Genomic DNA, 18,176 nt, shown 5'->3' on the forward strand with positions numbered 1-18,176 from the left:
CTCCAATCAATCGTCCGGCCGCCCATCGATGTGGACGAGAACTCGTTCAGGAACAACCTCAACCACCGTCTCAACACATCAACCACCGTCCCTACCCTCGACACAGTCTGCGCCCAGATCACGCAGGTTGAAGGAGAACTCCACACCGGTACACCTGAAAATCCCATTCTCATCAACCACCTGCAGACGAACCAGTCTACAGGACGATCAAACAATTGACCCCAACGGAACTCACAATCATCGAGGCCCCAGACCTTCGGCACCAAGGCGCTTGCAAACGCACTCGCATTCAAAAACACTGCACCGACGGCGAGCCAAATGGCCGAGAAGGGCGCCGAGTGTAATTACTGCAGCCGCTCAGGACACTGGGCCTCAAATTGTCGGACGTTGGCACGGGACATCCAAGATGGGAAACTCAACGTGGGAAAACACAACTCGACTCCCCCTACGAATGCACAAGCTCCATCCAAACCGGCACCAGTCAGAGTGCGCGCCATCGACACCACGGCCCCTCATGATGACACGGTCCTAGTGGATTCCGGAGCTTCTGCATGCGTAAGCGGAAACTCCCCCTTCTTCATTTTTGAGCAAAGGCTAACCACCCCCGTCCCCGTTCTTTTGGCTTCCCGCAAATCTGCAATGACACTCACCGGAATCGGCAGTCTGAAGATACCGACCCCTAGTGGCACAATACGCATCAAGAATGTATATCATAATCCTTCAATTCCCTATGTAATTCTATCCCTCGGTTTCCTAGTCACATACGGTTTTCGACCTATCTTCGACAAAGACTGCTCGATGACACTTCTTCACAACGACCGCGCTTTTCAGACAACATTCTCGAACCTCTGCTGGAATCTACTCACCAAGCCCAAACCAAAACCCCCCCCCTCAAATGAAATAGTTATCGCGTCCATGGCAAATCAACCAAGCATGGAGACGGTGCGCTGGCACGAACGTCTCGGACATGCAAATGACAAGATGGTAAAGATTTTCTTGGACAGATTCCTCGGCTCCGATTCAACAAAAGACTGGCAACCCTTCTTCTGCGAAAAATGTGTAGCATCGAAAGCCACTGGGAAAAGATTCCTACCACCCTCCTCCATCCCCAAATCGGACGTACTTGACCTCCTAGTCTCCGACGTCATGGGACCCTTTGAGGAGGACATCCACGGGAATTAATTCTCTCTTACCCTCCGCGACCACGCTTCCATGTACACCCTGCTGGCACCCATCAAGCACAAATCCGATGTGACCGACAAGTTGAAAATATGGCTCGATGCTATCAAGAATCGGATCAGCAGATACCCTCGGTTCCTGAGATGTGATAATGGCGGTGAATTCTTGTCAAAAAAGCTCGAGCGGATACTGGAGGAACGAGGCGTGACACTAACTCATTCATCCCCATACCATCCCGAGGAGAACGGCGAAGCGGAAAGGGTAAATCGAACCATCAACGATATGTCCCGGGTCATGCTACAACAAAGTACACTCCCGATGAAGTTCTGGAGCTACGCACAACAAGTGGCAGTCTACATCCACAACCGACTACCACACTCACGAATCTCGCCAAAAACCCCCATCAAGATCCTCTACAACAAGGCCCCGGTCCCCGAATACATTTACCCGTTTAGTGCCCGGGCGCTTGTATTCAAACCCACCGAAAAACGCTCTGGAAAATTTGATACGCGAGCGGATGAGTGCTTCTTAGTGGGTTATCCGCCTTCCGAGAAGGGTTGGATTTTCTATAATGAAACCCTCAACGCTTTCATCCATTCGACCAACGCCGTATTCCCTGACTACCAACGTCTTCCCCTTCCCCCTATCCCGACGACCAAGAACGACCTGGCTTTTGTACTCAACAATCTCATGCTTGGACAGGAAGCTACGGAAGTTGAAGCTGAGATACAGCAGACGGCCGTCGACTCTATCACCATGCGGTCCGACATTGATGTGCCGACATCCATCCACGTGGCACTATCTGGCGACCACTCGCTAGATTGGCGGATCGCGGCCGAGCAGGAACTTTCCCAGCTGGAAAAATTGGACGTCTGGGAGGTAGTAGAACCAAAGAAGGGAATCAAGGTCATCGGAGCGCGCTGGGTGTTTGCGTTGAAACGGGACCCTAGCGGCGCGATCGCCAAGTTCAAGGCTCGCTATGTTGCTGGGGGCTTTACTCAACGACCCGGGATCGATTGCGGGGACACTTTCGCTCCAACGGCCTCCCTCGGAACCCTGCGACTCCTCATCTCGATCACCATCCAACACTGCTTCACTCTCCACTCTTTTGACGTCAGCTCGGCATACCTCTACAGCCCTATCGATGAAGAGGTCTACGTCAAGCCACCCACCGAACTCCGCCCTGAACTCAAGGGAAAGGTTCTCCGCCTGAAGAAAGCACTTTATGGCACAAAGCAGGCGGGGCGATGTTGGTGGGTCCACTTCAAGACGATCCTGAGCGCCATTGGCTTCGAGGCATCACAGGTTGAGTCGTCACTTTATGTCTACCGTAAAGATGAAGTCTCCATTTTTATCTGGATGCATGTTGACGATGGCTTGGTAGCCAGCAACTCGAAAACAGCATTGGATAACCTTCGCCGCCAACTCACCGAACACTTGGAGGTCAAGTGGAAAACCGAGGTAGACCAAATTGTCGGATTCAATGTCCACCATTTGTCGGGCTCTATTTTGCTGGAGCAGCATCTTCTAGCCCGGCAGGTGGCGTCGACATACCACCGAAAAACCATTCATCAAAACACAACTCTCCCGGACCAACCCCTCACATCATCGACTTCCGACCCGATTGACCCCACTGCCTTTTGGTCTGTCTTGGGATCCCTCATGTACCTCGCCTGCGGGACTCGCCCGGACATAACCTATGCGGTCAACATGCTTGCCCGGTACAGCAGTCGACCTTCGGCGGAACATTGGGAAGCTCTTGACCACCTAGTGGGATACGTCAAGAAACACCCCCGCCGCACGATTGAATTCTCGCCCGGCGATGATGCCGTGCGCCTTTTTGTGGATGCGGGCTGGGGTGGTGAACACGAGCGTTCAACAACAGGCTATTTCCTTCAACATTGCGGCAACCCAATTACTTGGGGTTCCAAGCGTCAAATAGTCGTCGCGATGTCCACCTGCGCCGCTGAATACGTGGCTCTGTCAATAGCTACCCAGACTCTGGCAAACATCAAGCTGGTCTTGGACGACACCTGTCCATCGAAGACCTACGAGATCCTCTGCGACAATCAGGCCGCAGTACTGGTTGCCACCGACAACGCTTCCAGGAAGAAAACCGGCTACCTACAGCGGGCGTTCTACTTCGTTAACGATTTCGTACGCAAATACAAGGTCAAGCTGCTGTGGATCTCAAGTCAATATCAACTCGCCGACATGTTCACCAAACGTCTGGGCGCCGCGAAACACCTTGCCAGCTGCTACGACCTCAACATCCGCGAATTCCCCAATCCTCCCTCCTGACCCGTCATTTTTTTTCTATTTTTTTCCGGTCAAAGTTCTTCATGTTGGGAGGGGCTGTAGAGTTTGTAGGATAGCAACATATAGAACTTTGTGTAGATTTAGATTATAGTTTTATTCACATCTATGTTTCTTACTCATCTATTTTTTCTCGTCTATTTTTCTCATACTCCTATATCTCAGTAGTCCATGAATCTTGTATATATAAGTAGTCTGTATCCGCGGCTGGATGATTCCTCATCTCTCTGTGATCCATCATCCAGTCGCGGACTCTAACCGGTTTGCGTCCGTTTCCTTATAGGTCCGTTTTTTATTTATTTCCTTCTATCATCTTCTTGTATTTCTTTCTCTATTACATATGTGCAATATCATCTCTCTGTGATCCATCATCCAGTCGCGGACTCTAACTGGTTTACGTCCGTTTCCTTATACTGGGAACCTCCCTTGGTCGGAGTGTGGTCCTGGGAACCTCCCTTGGTCGGAGTGTGGTCCTGGGAACCTCCCTTGGGTGGAGCCACTAGCCTCACGCAGCGGTGGAGCCCGTGGCCAGGGCGCGCCGGAATACCCGCGGGTATGACCTGCGGGGCGGGGCTCCGGGATGCCGCGTGAGGTGAACCATTCCCAACGGAAACACTGGGTACGGTCCACGGGCGGGGTCAAAAATACCCACGGGTATTTCCGTGTATATTGGGAAATACGCCTCTGGGGCCAGGGAAGGAAATAGAGCAAAGATGCATTTATTTTTGCTATCAAACAAGTGGGAAGGGTACAAAAAAAGAAATAGAACAGGAGTTTCTGGAGTGAAATGTTAGTTGGATTCGATTTTGCTGTTGTCATTGTCTTCATCCTCTAATTTGCTTTCGTTGCTGTCACATTGAATATGTGAGTATCAAACACCAGAAGAATCAAGCATGTCCTCGAACTTCTGGTACCATTCCTTCACACAAAGGAGGTGCTCAATTGAAGCGCCACTGAGACTGTGTCTTTGGGATCCAAAAATAGTTTTTGATCGAGAAAAGACACACTCGGAAGGAGCACTTGTTGCTGGGATTCCGAGGAAGCATCTGGCAATCAATGCCAGGGAGGGATATTTTTTTGAATGCTGGGACCAGTAATAAAGTATGTCACAGGTATATAGCTTGTTGACTTTGGCAATGTACTGGTGGATCTCCGCATCCAGGTTGTTTGCGATTTCTGACTTGCCAAAAATATCTTCCTTGATTGCAGTCATTTTTTTTTCTTGCTTGTGGGCTTTTCTTTTGCAGGTTTTGATTGGGTTTGGGCTAGAGTCAAACTTGATTTGGCTTTGGCCATTTTATACGGAATCCAATTGTATTGTTTGGCCTTGATTTTGAATATTTTCAACACGGACTTGGCCGTTATGCTAGAGATGGCATGCTTGCTGAAGAAAGACTGATTTCTTTTGAAGTAACTCAGCTTGATGCGTGGATCGAGTATCATAGCGCAGATGGCGGCAGGCTTGTTCAATGCAAGAGTAAGATATTTCAATAATTTCTTGACCATCTCATTGGCAGCTGGAATGAGCTGAGAAGAGTTGTACTTTGCTTGTACATCATGTATACTCTTGATAAGTGATATGTATACTGGTATTGAGAGAGTTAATGTGGGATACTTTTATTGACAAAGAATTTTTGTGACGACATCTAGTGGCTTCAAGAAATTTGCCATCTGTTTGACTTTATCCCACTCGACCTCGCTGAGTGAGTATTTGGCCACGTCGGCATTGGTGCTGCAGTATGTTATGCACACTGCCTTCAACTTGAGATCTTGCTCCAGCATTAAAAATGTTGAGTTCCAACGAGTGCAAACATCTCTTATCAGTGTGAGATCCTTGACTGGATGACCGCTAGAAGATTGACTGTTAACAAAGTTGATCGCCACTTTAAATGCCTCATGGCGCTGAGGCAAATATTGAGCATAGGTGGCAAGACCGTGAATCCAAGAAATGACTGTTTGAAGATTGACATCAGCGCCATCTGGTCAAACAATAAGACTGTTTACATCCATCTGCTTCAGAGTAATCTCCTTCTCTGTATCATCATGGCTGCAGTCACCAAAACCTTGAGGCCACCTTGTGTGGCGAGGTTGATAACTTGGGCCATACAGCTCAACAATTGAGTGTCTGCGTCAAAAATTCCACCCAGCTTCTGTTCAACTTGCGTTGCAAGGGTTGAGTTGTTGGATGCATTATCAGCAGTGATACAGCACAGCGCGTTGGTAATATTGAGATCGGCCAGATTATCTACAAATAAATCTCCAAAATTGGCACCGGTGTGTCGTCCTAGGTGAGGGCACAATGCATGTTAGAACACAAAAGATCAAGAGAGTTTAAAAATGGCTACTTGCCATGAACAGTTGGCATCCCAACAAGTACATCCAAAATCTCCCAATTGGAGGTGATACCATGCACGGTGATGGCCATGAAAGCCTTTGCATTTGGAGAGGTCCAAGCGTCAACAGTGTACAAAAGATAACTCATGTCACCAAGAACGTTCCACAAATGATTCTTATGCGCAAAAAACAGCATGTCAACCTCTTTTGCAATGGTCTTCTGGCTGAATTTCATGTTCAGGGTTGCTGGATTGAGAAGTTCAAGTAGATTCTTGAAGGATTCCCGCTTGGCTATTGAGTAAGGTAAGTCTGCCTCAGCAACCATGTATGGGATGGCCTTTTTGAGGAAGTCTGCATTAAGAACCGGCTGAATGAGACACTGTAAGCAAAAATGAAATGGACTATCTATTAGAAGTTCAAGTCACATACCCGATGCTCAAGACGCTGTTGTTTCATTGAATACAGAGTTGTATCGGCTAGATTTGGCGAGATAATTCCATGCACTTGTAAGGGTGGGGAGACCCTTCACTGAGCAGAGGCTGGAGAGGCACGGTGGGACGGGCTCAAAGGCCTAGCGGTTCTAGAACCAACGGTTGGGGAGCTTGGATTGCATGGCTAGCTCGGCAGAGAGAGTGTCGAAGGGGTCTGGAGGTCTCTTGTTAGACTATGTACAGGTATCTTCAAGATAAGAAGGGAAAAACTCCAAAGAGAGGAAAGGAACTCACCTAGCTCGGCAGAGAGAGTGTTGAAGGGGTCCGGAGGTCTCTGCCGGGCTAGGAGGGGGGAGGGGAGCCTGAGACTATAGCCCTTGTCTGAATGGGACATGTGATAGGTGTTGTGACACCTGGTGAACCCTGCAAGGAGTGTGGGGCTTCACAGCACTCTCCTGAGGTGTTCACTCATTGATTTGGTGCTTCCAGTGGGGTCTTGTTGAAGGAGTTTTTCACAAGTGGCTCTGTCCTTCTTCTTGCTTGCAACTTGACACTGAACTTGCTTACTGTCCGCAAATTGAAAATACATCCAGACCCAGCTCTTCTGTACTACTGGGGTCGCGGCCACATCTGAATTGGGGGGCTGAGACTGGTTTGAGGCTTCTTCCATATCTTCTAGTTTCTTCTTCTGGTTTGGCGGTGGTATAAGTTGAACTTCACGTCTGCCTAGGGCTTATTGCCGGGTATACCCGTGGGATGGTAGGGTATACCCGTATCCTGGATGACCCCGCGGGGTACAAAAAATACCCGTGTCCCGTAACCAATACCCGCAAATTGGTACCCAAGCAGAGGGTATACCCGCGGGAATGAAAACGCCGGGTACCCCCTGGGTTCCAGCACTAGCCTCACGCTATAGTTGTGACTGACTAGTAGCTCCTGTGGACCGCTTCCCGTCTAGCCCGTGGAGTCCCACACTGATGTGTGAGACTCCTGGGTTGACGCTGGCTAGACCTCCGGCTACGTGGACACCGGGGGTCTCAGACCTGCACTCTGCCGTCCACCTCCCATGATCAAACAACACCTGCTTTGAGCGCTCCAATAGCATTTTCAAGGGAAATCTTGTTTGGAGAGTATACAAGATGATCTTGGATAGGTTTCCACAACTTGTCTAGTCCGCGAAGAAGGCGCGATCACAGATTTGTTGATCCGCAGGGGCCAATTTAACCAACTTGAGATCGAAGCTGAGTTTCTGATTCGTGCAATCCATGTGGCAGTTGGTTTGTTGGGATTGTGACAAGCGGTCCAAAACACATCCTGAAGCATCACGCGGCACGCTCAAGTGTTCTTCTCATACGCATTGCAGATTGTTTTGAAGAGGAAACTGACAGGCGTAGTATCCATGTAACAAATTGCGAAATCAATTGATGGCAAAAAAAATTGTGTCAAGAGCAGGTTGAGCAAATGGGCCTCATAACCTGTTGAGGGGACAATGGGATGAACACTGAATTTCACAGAATAACAGTCTTGTGACACTCAGGAGTGAGAAAAGGATATGATTTGATTCACTGGGGAAAGAAAGGAAACCCCTAAAGGGTAGACAAGCTGTCATATTGGACCATGTAAAGGATTACATTCTCCTGGGTAAGGGTGGTTCATGTAATGGATTACATGACCTGAGTATGGTGTTTGTGTGTATGTAACTGACTGATGGTGTCTTGAAGGGGCTGTATCTTCTGTGTCAGCCTGTATGTAACTAACCCTGTCTGAGAGGGTTGTTACTATCAAGATGATGGTGTAAGATGCCCAAGGATGGGCCAATGGGTTTGTGGTTAGACCTGTAAAAGGTTTCACTCTATCAGTAATCTTGACTGAGAGGCTTGCTCAATTAAGGCGCATCCAGATCAACACAGGGTGTTAATAGGCATCCAAGGAATAACTCAACTTGGGTTTGTGGTTTTACCTACAGAAAGGTAAGGGTAATCAAGAGTTGAGAGTATTCCTGAATTGAATGATGGGTGAGAATGAAAGCACTGTTTAACTATAGTATGGGTTAAACTTTGCTGTAAATATATTCTGAGGGATAAACAGTCCTGGGGGGTGTGTTTATATAGAGGGGAAAAGAGCAGGAGGGAACATGAGGCACTTGGAGGCGCTTCAGGACCAGGGGGGAACTGGAAGCGCTCAAGGGAAGCAGATCCTCATGAGGATCAATATTGGAAATGATCAGGGCAGTGTAATGATCAGTACTGATCCTAGATCAGTGGCTGTGCGCACTAGCTGATCATAACCAATCAGTGATTCCATTCAGTGCTCTTTGAATTGGATTACATCATGTATTGTTTATTTATTTATATCATAACCAATATATTATGTAAATGGGGACTGAGGCGTAACAGGGATAAATGAGTGATACCTGTCTTGGGTATTTCACGTGTACAGTAATTTTACAATTTATTGTAATCTTACTGTTGCATGTAACCTAACTCTCATAACAACAGTACATTATGGTAACTGTATTTAACTATGGTTATCTGTAATGTAATGTATAACAGGAGTACATTCTTAAGCTTGTATCTAATGATATACATATGTAATAAAGGTGTAAAAGGGAATGTACTATATGTAATGTGAACAATTGCAGGTACTTGGTACGTGTAAGGTACTGTGACATGTACTCTGTGGCTGACATTCTGAGCCAGAGGGTTGTAAGGTGTGTTGTCCTTGGTTTCCTGTGTATTTTTGGCTGTAGAATCCAGTAGAGCCGCCATATTGGTTGATTTAAGAGTGTACATATGAGAAAAAAGGAAATTTTGAAATGGGCTAGATGGGTAACCATAAAGCATACCACAAAGTCAAAAAAACTGAGCATGTTGCCTTAAAAACCAACCTTTGGACCTTGTCAAATTAGTCCTATTTGATGGTAGTCTTGTCCCATTTCATCTCAGACAACTGGAATCTCAACAAGTGCTTTATAATATCCTTCAAACAAATCCCATCGCCCCACACTGGCTTGGCTATTTCCAGACAGCTGATCTCAACCATTCTCAAATGAAAAATTCTTGAAAAGGTGGCATTTATCACCTTTGACAATGCTGGCTCAAACAACTGTGCAGTAGACTGACTTTTATACGTGCTTCAAGATCACAGCTGCTTTCCCCCGGGCTTGGATGGCAAGTTTTTCCTGTTTGATGCTGCGCTCACGTGATAAATCTGGTTGTGAAGGACGGCCTCCCACTACCAACATGGATGGATTTGCAATGTTGTGTATTGATCAATTTTTTTTTTATTATTCCTCTTGATACCTTTTTCTGTGTTCCATTTCTCCTTAATACTCTTCTATAATTTCTCTCCTTCCCCCTGTGTTAGCTTCAGAACACAGGAATCTTTTCTTTTTTGTTTCCTGATAACATTCATAAATTTCTACATACACCATTCAATTCTTCCTGGAAAAAAGACATTGCAAGTTTTAGTATTAATCCAGGGTGGCTGAGGGGTCTCAAAAAATTTTCCTTTTTTTTTACTTCAACAATTGATGACATCAGAAGTCTCCAAATCTACTTTTTTTCAAAAAAGGAAAAACATTGACCCCTGACCTCTCTCATGTACCATCCTGCACGCATTGTTAATTTGGTTGGTTGAGCTTCCTGAAGATATTGCATGTCATACTTGAAGTGCTACATGCATAGGAGGCCTTTTTGAAATTAGTTTACCATGGTTTAGCATATTTTTGTCAGGTTCTTTTTTTATCTACTTTTGTTATCAACCACAGATTAATGAGGAATATTTCCACATGAAATTTCATTGGACAATTCCTCTGCATATAAAACCCAGAAATATTGTATTTGGGGTCACATCCATTTATATGCAGCAGCTACAATCTAATCAGTTGCCAAATATCACTACTTTGGTAGTTTCTTGGTGTTTCTGCCACTATATGTCATCCCAGCATGGGAATTCTTCCAAGATAATGTTACCGAAATGTTGAAAAGCACCCAAAGTTGCATTATGTTCCTTTACTGACCACAAAACCCCCAAATGTAGCAGCTACAGTCTGGTCAGTTTCCAAATATCACTACTTTGGTAGTTTCTTGGTGTTTCTGCCACTATTTCTCATCCCAGCGTGGGAATTCTTCTGTAATATTGTTACCAAAATGTTAAAAAGCCCACAAAGTTTCATTATGTAGCTTTACTGACCACAAAACCCCCAAATGTAGCAGCTATAACAGTCTGATCAGTTTCCAAATATCACTACTTTGGTAGTTTCTTGGTGTTTCTGCCACTATATCTCATCCCAGCATGGGAATTCTTCTGTGATATTGGTACCAAAATGTTTAAAAGCCCACAAAGTCTTGTTACGTACCTTTACATGAGAGGTTAGTAACATTGATCAATTGAAGGATTGAAGAGGAGATCATTGATAAGAAATGTGATGAGGGTGCATTTCTCACCAAGTTGGAAGATAAAATGGAAGACATGTCTTGATCTTGAGGAATTGAGGATAGCAGCTTTGGTGAGTGAGTTGCTGAGATTGAAGTTTCCCCATGGACAAGATGAATTGAGTTTGTCAAGGGAAAGAGAGGATACTTCAAGCGGGAATGGGGAGAGGTAACAGTACTGTGAGATTAGGTTTGATTGTGTGAGATTTGGGGTGCGCGTATTGAGTGGATTCAGAGCTGCGCCTGCACAAGTTGAGCGCAAGTTTCAACACTACTGTGGTGCAATAACCCAATTGCACTACTGTTATGTGTAACACATAGATAACAACAAAAATCATGTTCCATTACCATTATCTACACATTACATGTAGTGTAACTACCCTTTGTTGTTAGGAGGGTTCACAATAAAAGGAAAATAAAAAAATTATGGTCAATTTTAAGGCCTTTATCAACAAATTTTTAAAATATGGCAAGATATACAGGATTGGTTGTCCCCTGGAAATCAGAGCAACTTCTTCATGTTTTAAAAAATTGTTCATAAAGGTGTTAAAATTGGCTCCAAGTTTTACTTTTATCATATAGTGAACCCCCTATTTTTTTGAGGCCTAAACTCCAAAACTGATTGAAGGAATCCATTTTGAAGGTAAAAGGAATCCTGCTTCAAAGGATTTTGATTTCTCTGAAGATCCATTTTTGGATTTTTGATAATATGCAAGATTGAATATCATAATCCTATCTGCAACAAAATGCAACAATTGAGTGGCTACAGGTGTAGGATCTAAGGTCCAGAACTATATTTTGGCAGGGCAGGTCCACAAGAGCTGAGAGGGAGGCTGAGTGAGGCTAAATATTTTTCCTGCAGGCATTCATGATTTCTTTCTCAGCCAATTTTTGACTTTGTGCATAACCTAAGCCCCTCCCGCAGGAAGGGGCCGCTTTGCGGCCAGCCACAGCGAGCCTCCCACCAGGGGGGACTTTTAGCCAGAGAGGGCAGTTCAGGTTGGTGGCTTTAAAACTCACTAATTTGATGATGTTGTCACAAGATTTCCACAAGTTGTTGGCACTTCTTTTATGAAACTTTGTGCCGAAGTTGAGTGAAGTTGTTTGGCAGCCCTATGCCCATGGACTCGGCAAAATCTTGTTACATAGCTCAACGTCTTTGTGTATCCACTGTATGCACCATGCACCCAAACCTGAGGCTGGATGGGGCTGGATCGATTGGACTAAAGATTTATGTTGCATTATACACTTGGGACTGGACACTGCGGAGACGAAGTCCGGGCCCTCCGCCGCTCCGGCTGTAGCCGCCACATCCTGTACGACAAGCACATTGTTCCCCGTTCACGTTTCTGGGGCCTGTATGGGAGATTGTTTGTCTGTGTAGCGTACAGTGTTTTGAGGGATTTTTGTGGCGCAGAAGCTCGCAGGGCTTCGTACAGCTTCGAGTTCGTTGGATCAAATCGCGTTATTTCTGCCGTCCCCTCCTCGGCCATTTCGGAAGGCTCGTCTGGCCTCCATATCACGCCTGGACTGCGCGGGGAGCCGTGGAGTTTGCAGCCCCGCCTGAGGTTAGCTCTGAACGACTAATCAAAAATACGGAAGTTTAAAAGCATCGTAGCCATCGCCACTATGAATACCAGGTAAGTTTGATGTGTGTGACAGACAAATCTTTGTCACTTCGGTTATCGTCAGACTCGATCCAGCAGCTCGATCCCTACAGATCCCGATGGACAGAATACATACAGAGGACTATTGTTTGGCAAAAACAGCGCTTCCGAGTGCTTCCGCTCGCCAACCGGATGCGCCAGGATGCGCCTTCCGGTGGGGTTATGCAGAGTCACACATGCCAACTATCCGAATCTCAAGCCATGTTAGGTTAATCTCCAGCGGATTCTGAGAGAGAACGGAGACAGACAAGTCCCTCCAGTATTTCTGCTCTCTTTCGCCCATGCCATTACCATACATCGATGAGTAATACATGCTGCTAGCGGAGTGCAATGAGTGGGAACAAGATCGTTCGTGATTCTGTACATACATTCATACTAAAAGTAAGGTAAATATCTCATTCTCCGGGGTTTTGCATAGCCGTCGACGGTCACCGGGCAGTGTACAACAGAAGCCTTATAAACAATGTGTAACCGTCCCCGACTACGTATTTTATTACTTTGATAATCCTGTACAAGCTGAATTGGTAATAAGACTCGGTGGGTGTCATTATCCTCTACGCCCTGGCTCACATGACCCGAGGATGACAATGACTTGAGACTGGAGCCTCGAAGGAAGGAATTCCCGGGAGCGATAGTGTTCGACCGCTTGAAGCGTTTGCCTTGTTTGGTCTGCAGTTTCGTGTGCATATAGCAGACTCCAGAGAGGGACTTGTCCATCCACCAGCTGCCTCGGCCTCGCCGTCCTTATATATCCGATCCAACTCAGACTATCTTCTCTGCCTCGCTTCCGCCCATTTCCCCCGAGCTCCTCACCGACACCCAGTCCCAAGCGCAACTGACGGCGCCCTTGCAAAGCTAATCCATATTCCGAGATACAATCTATCCCCCCCTCGTTCTTCTCCTCCTCCACCCCTATCTCGCCGTCTGATCAACACCGAGCCAGCTCACCAGAACTTCGTAGAGATTCACACTCTTGCTCGAGCAGAAAGCGCCCGAGGAAGAGAGAGCCGATCAGCGAAAACAGGACTCGAGGCGATCTTCGAAGGCCTTGCTTGATATGTACAAATAAACATATTTAGCCAACCCTACATACCATACATTTAAGCCCAACCAAATAAATTGCCAATTCAAATCCTCGACTGTCCCTCCCAATTATACTCATCCAGTCGGCTTCAAATACAACAACTGTCCAGCGAAAAACTCCGCAAGATCCCCTTCCACCGGTCCATTTCCGTCTTCCTCTCTGCCCCAGAGGGCCTGATTACTTGAACCCTGAAGGATGAAACTATCGATGATTACCAACCTGCCGAATTGGGTGCCGGATGAGGCCCCACGAATGGGTGGAGATGAGTATGGGCAATACGGATCCTGCTCAGACGATGTGAGCTACGAAGACGGACTTGACCGGCATCCATCGCGACTGAAACGAGTACGGCTGAATGAGGACGACCATCCCCGGGCGGAGCGGGATGTTGGACACGAGGGAAGGAACGCTGGGTGGGATAGGAGCTGGTCCCTCCTGCAGGCCAATCAAGATAAACCCATCGCCCGATTCTCCGCTGTCAACGAACAGGAGGAGCCCGAGGAAGAGGCGGAGGGAGAGAGTCCTTCGAATAGCTTCCACTCTTCCTCCTCTTCCACCCTCACCCACTCCCAGCATTCATCTCCGCTCCAGCCAACCACACCTGACCACAGCCAACCTTTCCCTTCCTCATGTAAGCACACACAACATCAGAACAAAAAGGAAGAAGAAGAAGAAAAAAAAAATGTTATCCGAATTTCCAGCCTCTGATTGTATACATTTCTCTTTTACGTGATGGCAGGGTCGACCGAGCCAAGTGGATGGTCGAAGCCGATGGTGACGGATGAGATGGAATTGCTAGCGGTGATCGAGAAGCAGGCCGAGACCTACTCGAGCGGCCCGGGAAGCGACGCGCTCCTGACACACGCCCAGCAGGCCGCCAGTATATGGCCTACTCGCCATCACCGTCCCCCAGACTCCAATATCCTCTCGCTCTCCTCCCATCCCGCGGGCCATCTAACCTCGGCAACACCCCCAGCCGTCCAAGATAAACCCTTCAAATGTAGCCTCTGTCCAAAGAGCTTCACCCGGAACTACGATCTGTGCGTATACTCTTTCTAGGTCCTCTCGTGTTCAAAAGCCTGGGCACTCAAAACGTCTCCTTTTTCGCGCTTCGGTTCGCTAGAACTCGACATAAATCTTCACATATCGACCAACGACAGCATCGATGCTCGAAGTGCGGCAGATCATTCAACAGAAGAGACGCCCTCATCCGGCATACTTTGGTCAAGAGCTGTGGCCACCATCCGTGACATCTTTTCGTGCCCCTCAGAGGCCGACAGCAGCGCTTTTTTCACCCCCATCTACGCATCATCATTCATCAAGACCCCAGAGGATCCCTTCCATCAACCTCCCGCATCTTCTTTCCTTAACGTTTAACTTCGCCCACTTTATTCATTTCTTCTATCTATCTTTATTTCAAAACATGTCGAGGACTTTGGGGATGTTTTTTCTTTTCTCCCTTCTCTCCAGCTCGTTTGCTCTTGTACCAATAGTAAAAACCAACATTTTATTATTGAATGTCATCTGTTGATCAAAGCCCTTTTCCATTCACATCATCATCCTTGTTACATGTCGTGTTTTTATAACGACATTTCGACCACATGATCCTACTTTTTTTCAATCTACCTTACACACTCCTACCAAATCAACACTGACGTATTTATTTAATAATGATCTGTTTCTTACGAAAACCAAAATTTAAGAAAGACCCAAACAACAATCCGACATGTAGGATCCTCATCCAGTGAAAAACCAACCAACATTTCCCTGACTGTTACAACAGCATCCACACTTTACACAAGAAACTTTGACTCATCTAAAGCTCGCTCTTGATCTCCTCTTTTTCTTGACGATCTCTGTACTTTACTGTGTTTATTCTTAGGATGAAGTTCTCTGATAAGTGTATGCCTACTATGAGCCAGCAATACATTCATCACGCTTTGAATGCGTGTATCAACGAGCGTCAGATTTGTGTGAGCTACGGCAAGCAACGGACGTGACCAAGTCCCTAATAGGTTTGCAGAAGAACTCTTGGACAACCGTGGATACCGTATAAACCAATAAAACCCCGAAAAAAGAGGAAAGATATTCACATTCTGGTGGTGTGCTGAATTATGGAAGATGCTGACTGGATACACGTGATAGTATACATAGACAAGCACGAACTATATGAATCGATGAACATGCAGTGGATGGAAAGATGTATCTTGAGCAAAGGAGAGAGAAAACGAAAAGAGAAGTAGGGGACAATTAAGGGATGCAATGAGACCACAGAGCGGACGAAAAAGGAAGAAAGAAGAAAGAAGAGAAACAGATGCTTGGGTTCACGGATCAGGTGCGAGATTTTCCGACGACGAGCACGGAGCCGATGAGCTCATTGGACCTCTCATCGTCGTACTTCCACTTCCACTTCTCTTGGTCCAAGACTTGTACCCCCATCCAATACACACACACACACACACACAAGCCGATTAATACAGAGAGAAAAGTGGGGAGGGAGAGGGCGAGAAGGGGACTGACACTTCTGGATCGTCGGCAGGAGCGTCGGCTTGTTGTTCACCGAATGGGTCCCCGCGCCAGTGATGATCTTGAAATGACGGACGAACGTCGAATTAAACACGTTCACAGAATCTACCAAGTTCAATGGAGAAAAGGATGGTGAGTGAGGTTTAGGAGGGTTAAGGGGAGAGGGAGGAGACGCACGCGAGTGGTTAGTCCACCAAGTCTGGAGATGTTCTGCGGTGATAGTGAGAGCCTGGTTCTTAGTGAGCCCGTGGAGATCGATGGAGAGCGAGTCGTTCTTGAGTTGTTGGCGGCCCTTGACGGTTCTGCGAGCGAGCTGGAGGTCCCAATCGTGGATGACGCTGGTGAGTTTGCGTGCATCCTCGGCAGCGATAAAAGCGATGGTGTTCTGGATGGCCTGCTTGTTGCGCGAGACGACGCTGCTGTTGGCGATCAGTTGCCGGGACGAGCGCGCGCGTTGCTGCATATATTCGCGCCGGGCGCATAGGACCTTCAGGCTGTGCTCGAGATCCTCCGTTGAGGGTTGGGGCCGGTTGGGCCGCGCAATCTTCGTGAATGGTCCCGCCGATGCTGATGCTGATGATGATATACTTTGGTTGTGAGGGGGTTGAAGATTGGTTGTTGAGGAGGAGAAGGTGGTAGTCTGGATGGTGGGGTTGGAGATGAATTGGTTGAAGGGCAGGTTGCCGTAGCGGGCGTGTAGGTCGTCGAGGAATATCCAGAGGTCGAGGGCGTTGGTGGGGTTGAGATCGGTGACGATGAGCAAGCGGGTGAGCACCTGATCGTCTTCGGAGAGCAGGGTGGTTCTGAGGAAGTCGAGCTGGAGCTGCAAGCGCGCGGGCCATTCGAGATCCTTGGAGCCGTCGAGCCGTTTCTGGGACTCGGACTGGTTCAGGAGCTCGTCTAGTGTCAGGACGATGTTGCAGCTCTTGCGGTGGTAGATGCTGTTGATCTTGGCCACCTCGATCCCCACCAGCTCGGCGAGATAGCTGATCTGGCTGTCCCCGATGGCCCAGTCGTTGTTGATCGCGATCTTCTCGCGATGCTGCCCAGCCTGCTCGATCAGTCTCTTCTGCGTCTCTCTCTGCAGGACGTCGTTGAGATGGATGGTGTCTAGTTTCTTGTTCCTCTTTTTCTTCGACTTTGCCGCCGATCTTGGGGTACTAGAAGCTGTTTCTGGGAGTGAGGCTAGTGAGAGTAGGATGTCGATTATCTGCTCCAAGTTCTTCGGATTGGGTGCGTCTGAGATGGCCTGGTAGATCGTGGTCTCTGGTACGTCAGGCAGGATGGCCTGCACCCTGTCGACCAGGCTGTTGAGTGAGTTATCATCCTGTTTCTGCCGTGGTGTTTTTTGCTGCGGCTGTTGTTGTTGTCGTTGTTGTTGTTGTTGTTGTTCTAGGTTGTGTTGGGTCTGGTGTTCTTGTTCGGTTATGAGTTGGGAGAGTATTCGGTCTAGTTCTGCCTCGACGTCCTGCTGATCCGAGTCCGACTGGAGATCGAAGTCTGAGTGGAGTGCGATGACCAAGGCGGGCTCGAGAGGAGGTGAGAATTTTCCCAACAGTCTGTCGAGTAGGACGGTCATCGTGGTTGGTGGCACTGGCAGTTGTGGGATTGACTAATACTTTATCTGGATGGGGATTCGGGGATGGGAGGCAGACGCCACGGGGGAGTGCTTCGGAGGAGCTCTTCGGGGGGATGGATCGTATTTCCGATGGAATATTTATAGCCAAACACCCTTCCATCAGAGGCTGCACGGCCAAAGGCAAGCACCTTTCATCACCTTGATCCCCTGCACAGTCTCCACCGCACTGCAAGCGACAAGGGCGCTCACCATCAATCAGCATTGCTTTCGATACAATCCGATGAGAACACCTCTGAGCTTCCCCTTGACCTCCAGACACCACCATCGGCAGAAAAGGGCGAGGAGTGGATTGACAGGGGCTCAGCAACATCAGAGGCTCTCCCCATTCTGTTGATCCCGTCTCTGTCGACTCAGTGTATGGAAGCAACAGTCGGTGAACCAGCCGAGTGCGTTGAGCGCAGTCCAGGAGCTGCTGGTTTTGCTTAAGGTTTGCTGGCCAGATATGTACTCAGCATCTTCCAGGGCCACTCAGGAGGGAAGCGCCATCCGTTGAGGGTCCCTCTCCGCACCCATCCAGAAAGACTCTGCGGTTGTTTGATGTCGGAACGGAAGAGCTGCTTGAAT

At 47.7% G+C, this 18,176-nt stretch overlaps 2 protein-coding genes across 2 annotated transcripts; one reads left to right on the forward strand and one right to left on the reverse strand.

Annotated features, from left to right (window-relative positions):
* Positions 1–13,642: 13,642 nt before the first annotated feature.
* PtA15_11A109 (uncharacterized protein) lies at positions 13,643–14,697 on the forward strand (the record flags this gene model as incomplete). The annotated part of the gene is made up of 3 exons (XM_053160984.1): positions 13,643–14,078; positions 14,187–14,487; positions 14,571–14,697. The coding sequence occupies 3 exons, from the start codon at positions 13,643–13,645 to the stop codon at positions 14,695–14,697; spliced, it is 864 nt and encodes a 287-aa protein (XP_053024976.1).
* Positions 14,698–15,778: 1,081 nt separating this feature from the next.
* Positions 15,779–17,552, reverse strand: PtA15_11A110 (uncharacterized protein; the record flags this gene model as incomplete). Its single annotated transcript, XM_053160986.1, has 3 exons — positions 15,779–15,873; positions 15,968–16,078; positions 16,151–17,552. 3 exons carry the CDS (start codon positions 17,550–17,552, stop codon positions 15,779–15,781), a joined length of 1,608 nt encoding a protein of 535 aa, XP_053024977.1.
* Between the last annotated feature and the right edge of the window lie 624 nt (positions 17,553–18,176).

This window comes from Puccinia triticina, chromosome 11A (assembly GCF_026914185.1).
Source record: "Puccinia triticina chromosome 11A, complete sequence".
In the NCBI taxonomy this organism is placed as follows: Eukaryota; Fungi; Basidiomycota; class Pucciniomycetes; order Pucciniales; family Pucciniaceae; genus Puccinia; species Puccinia triticina.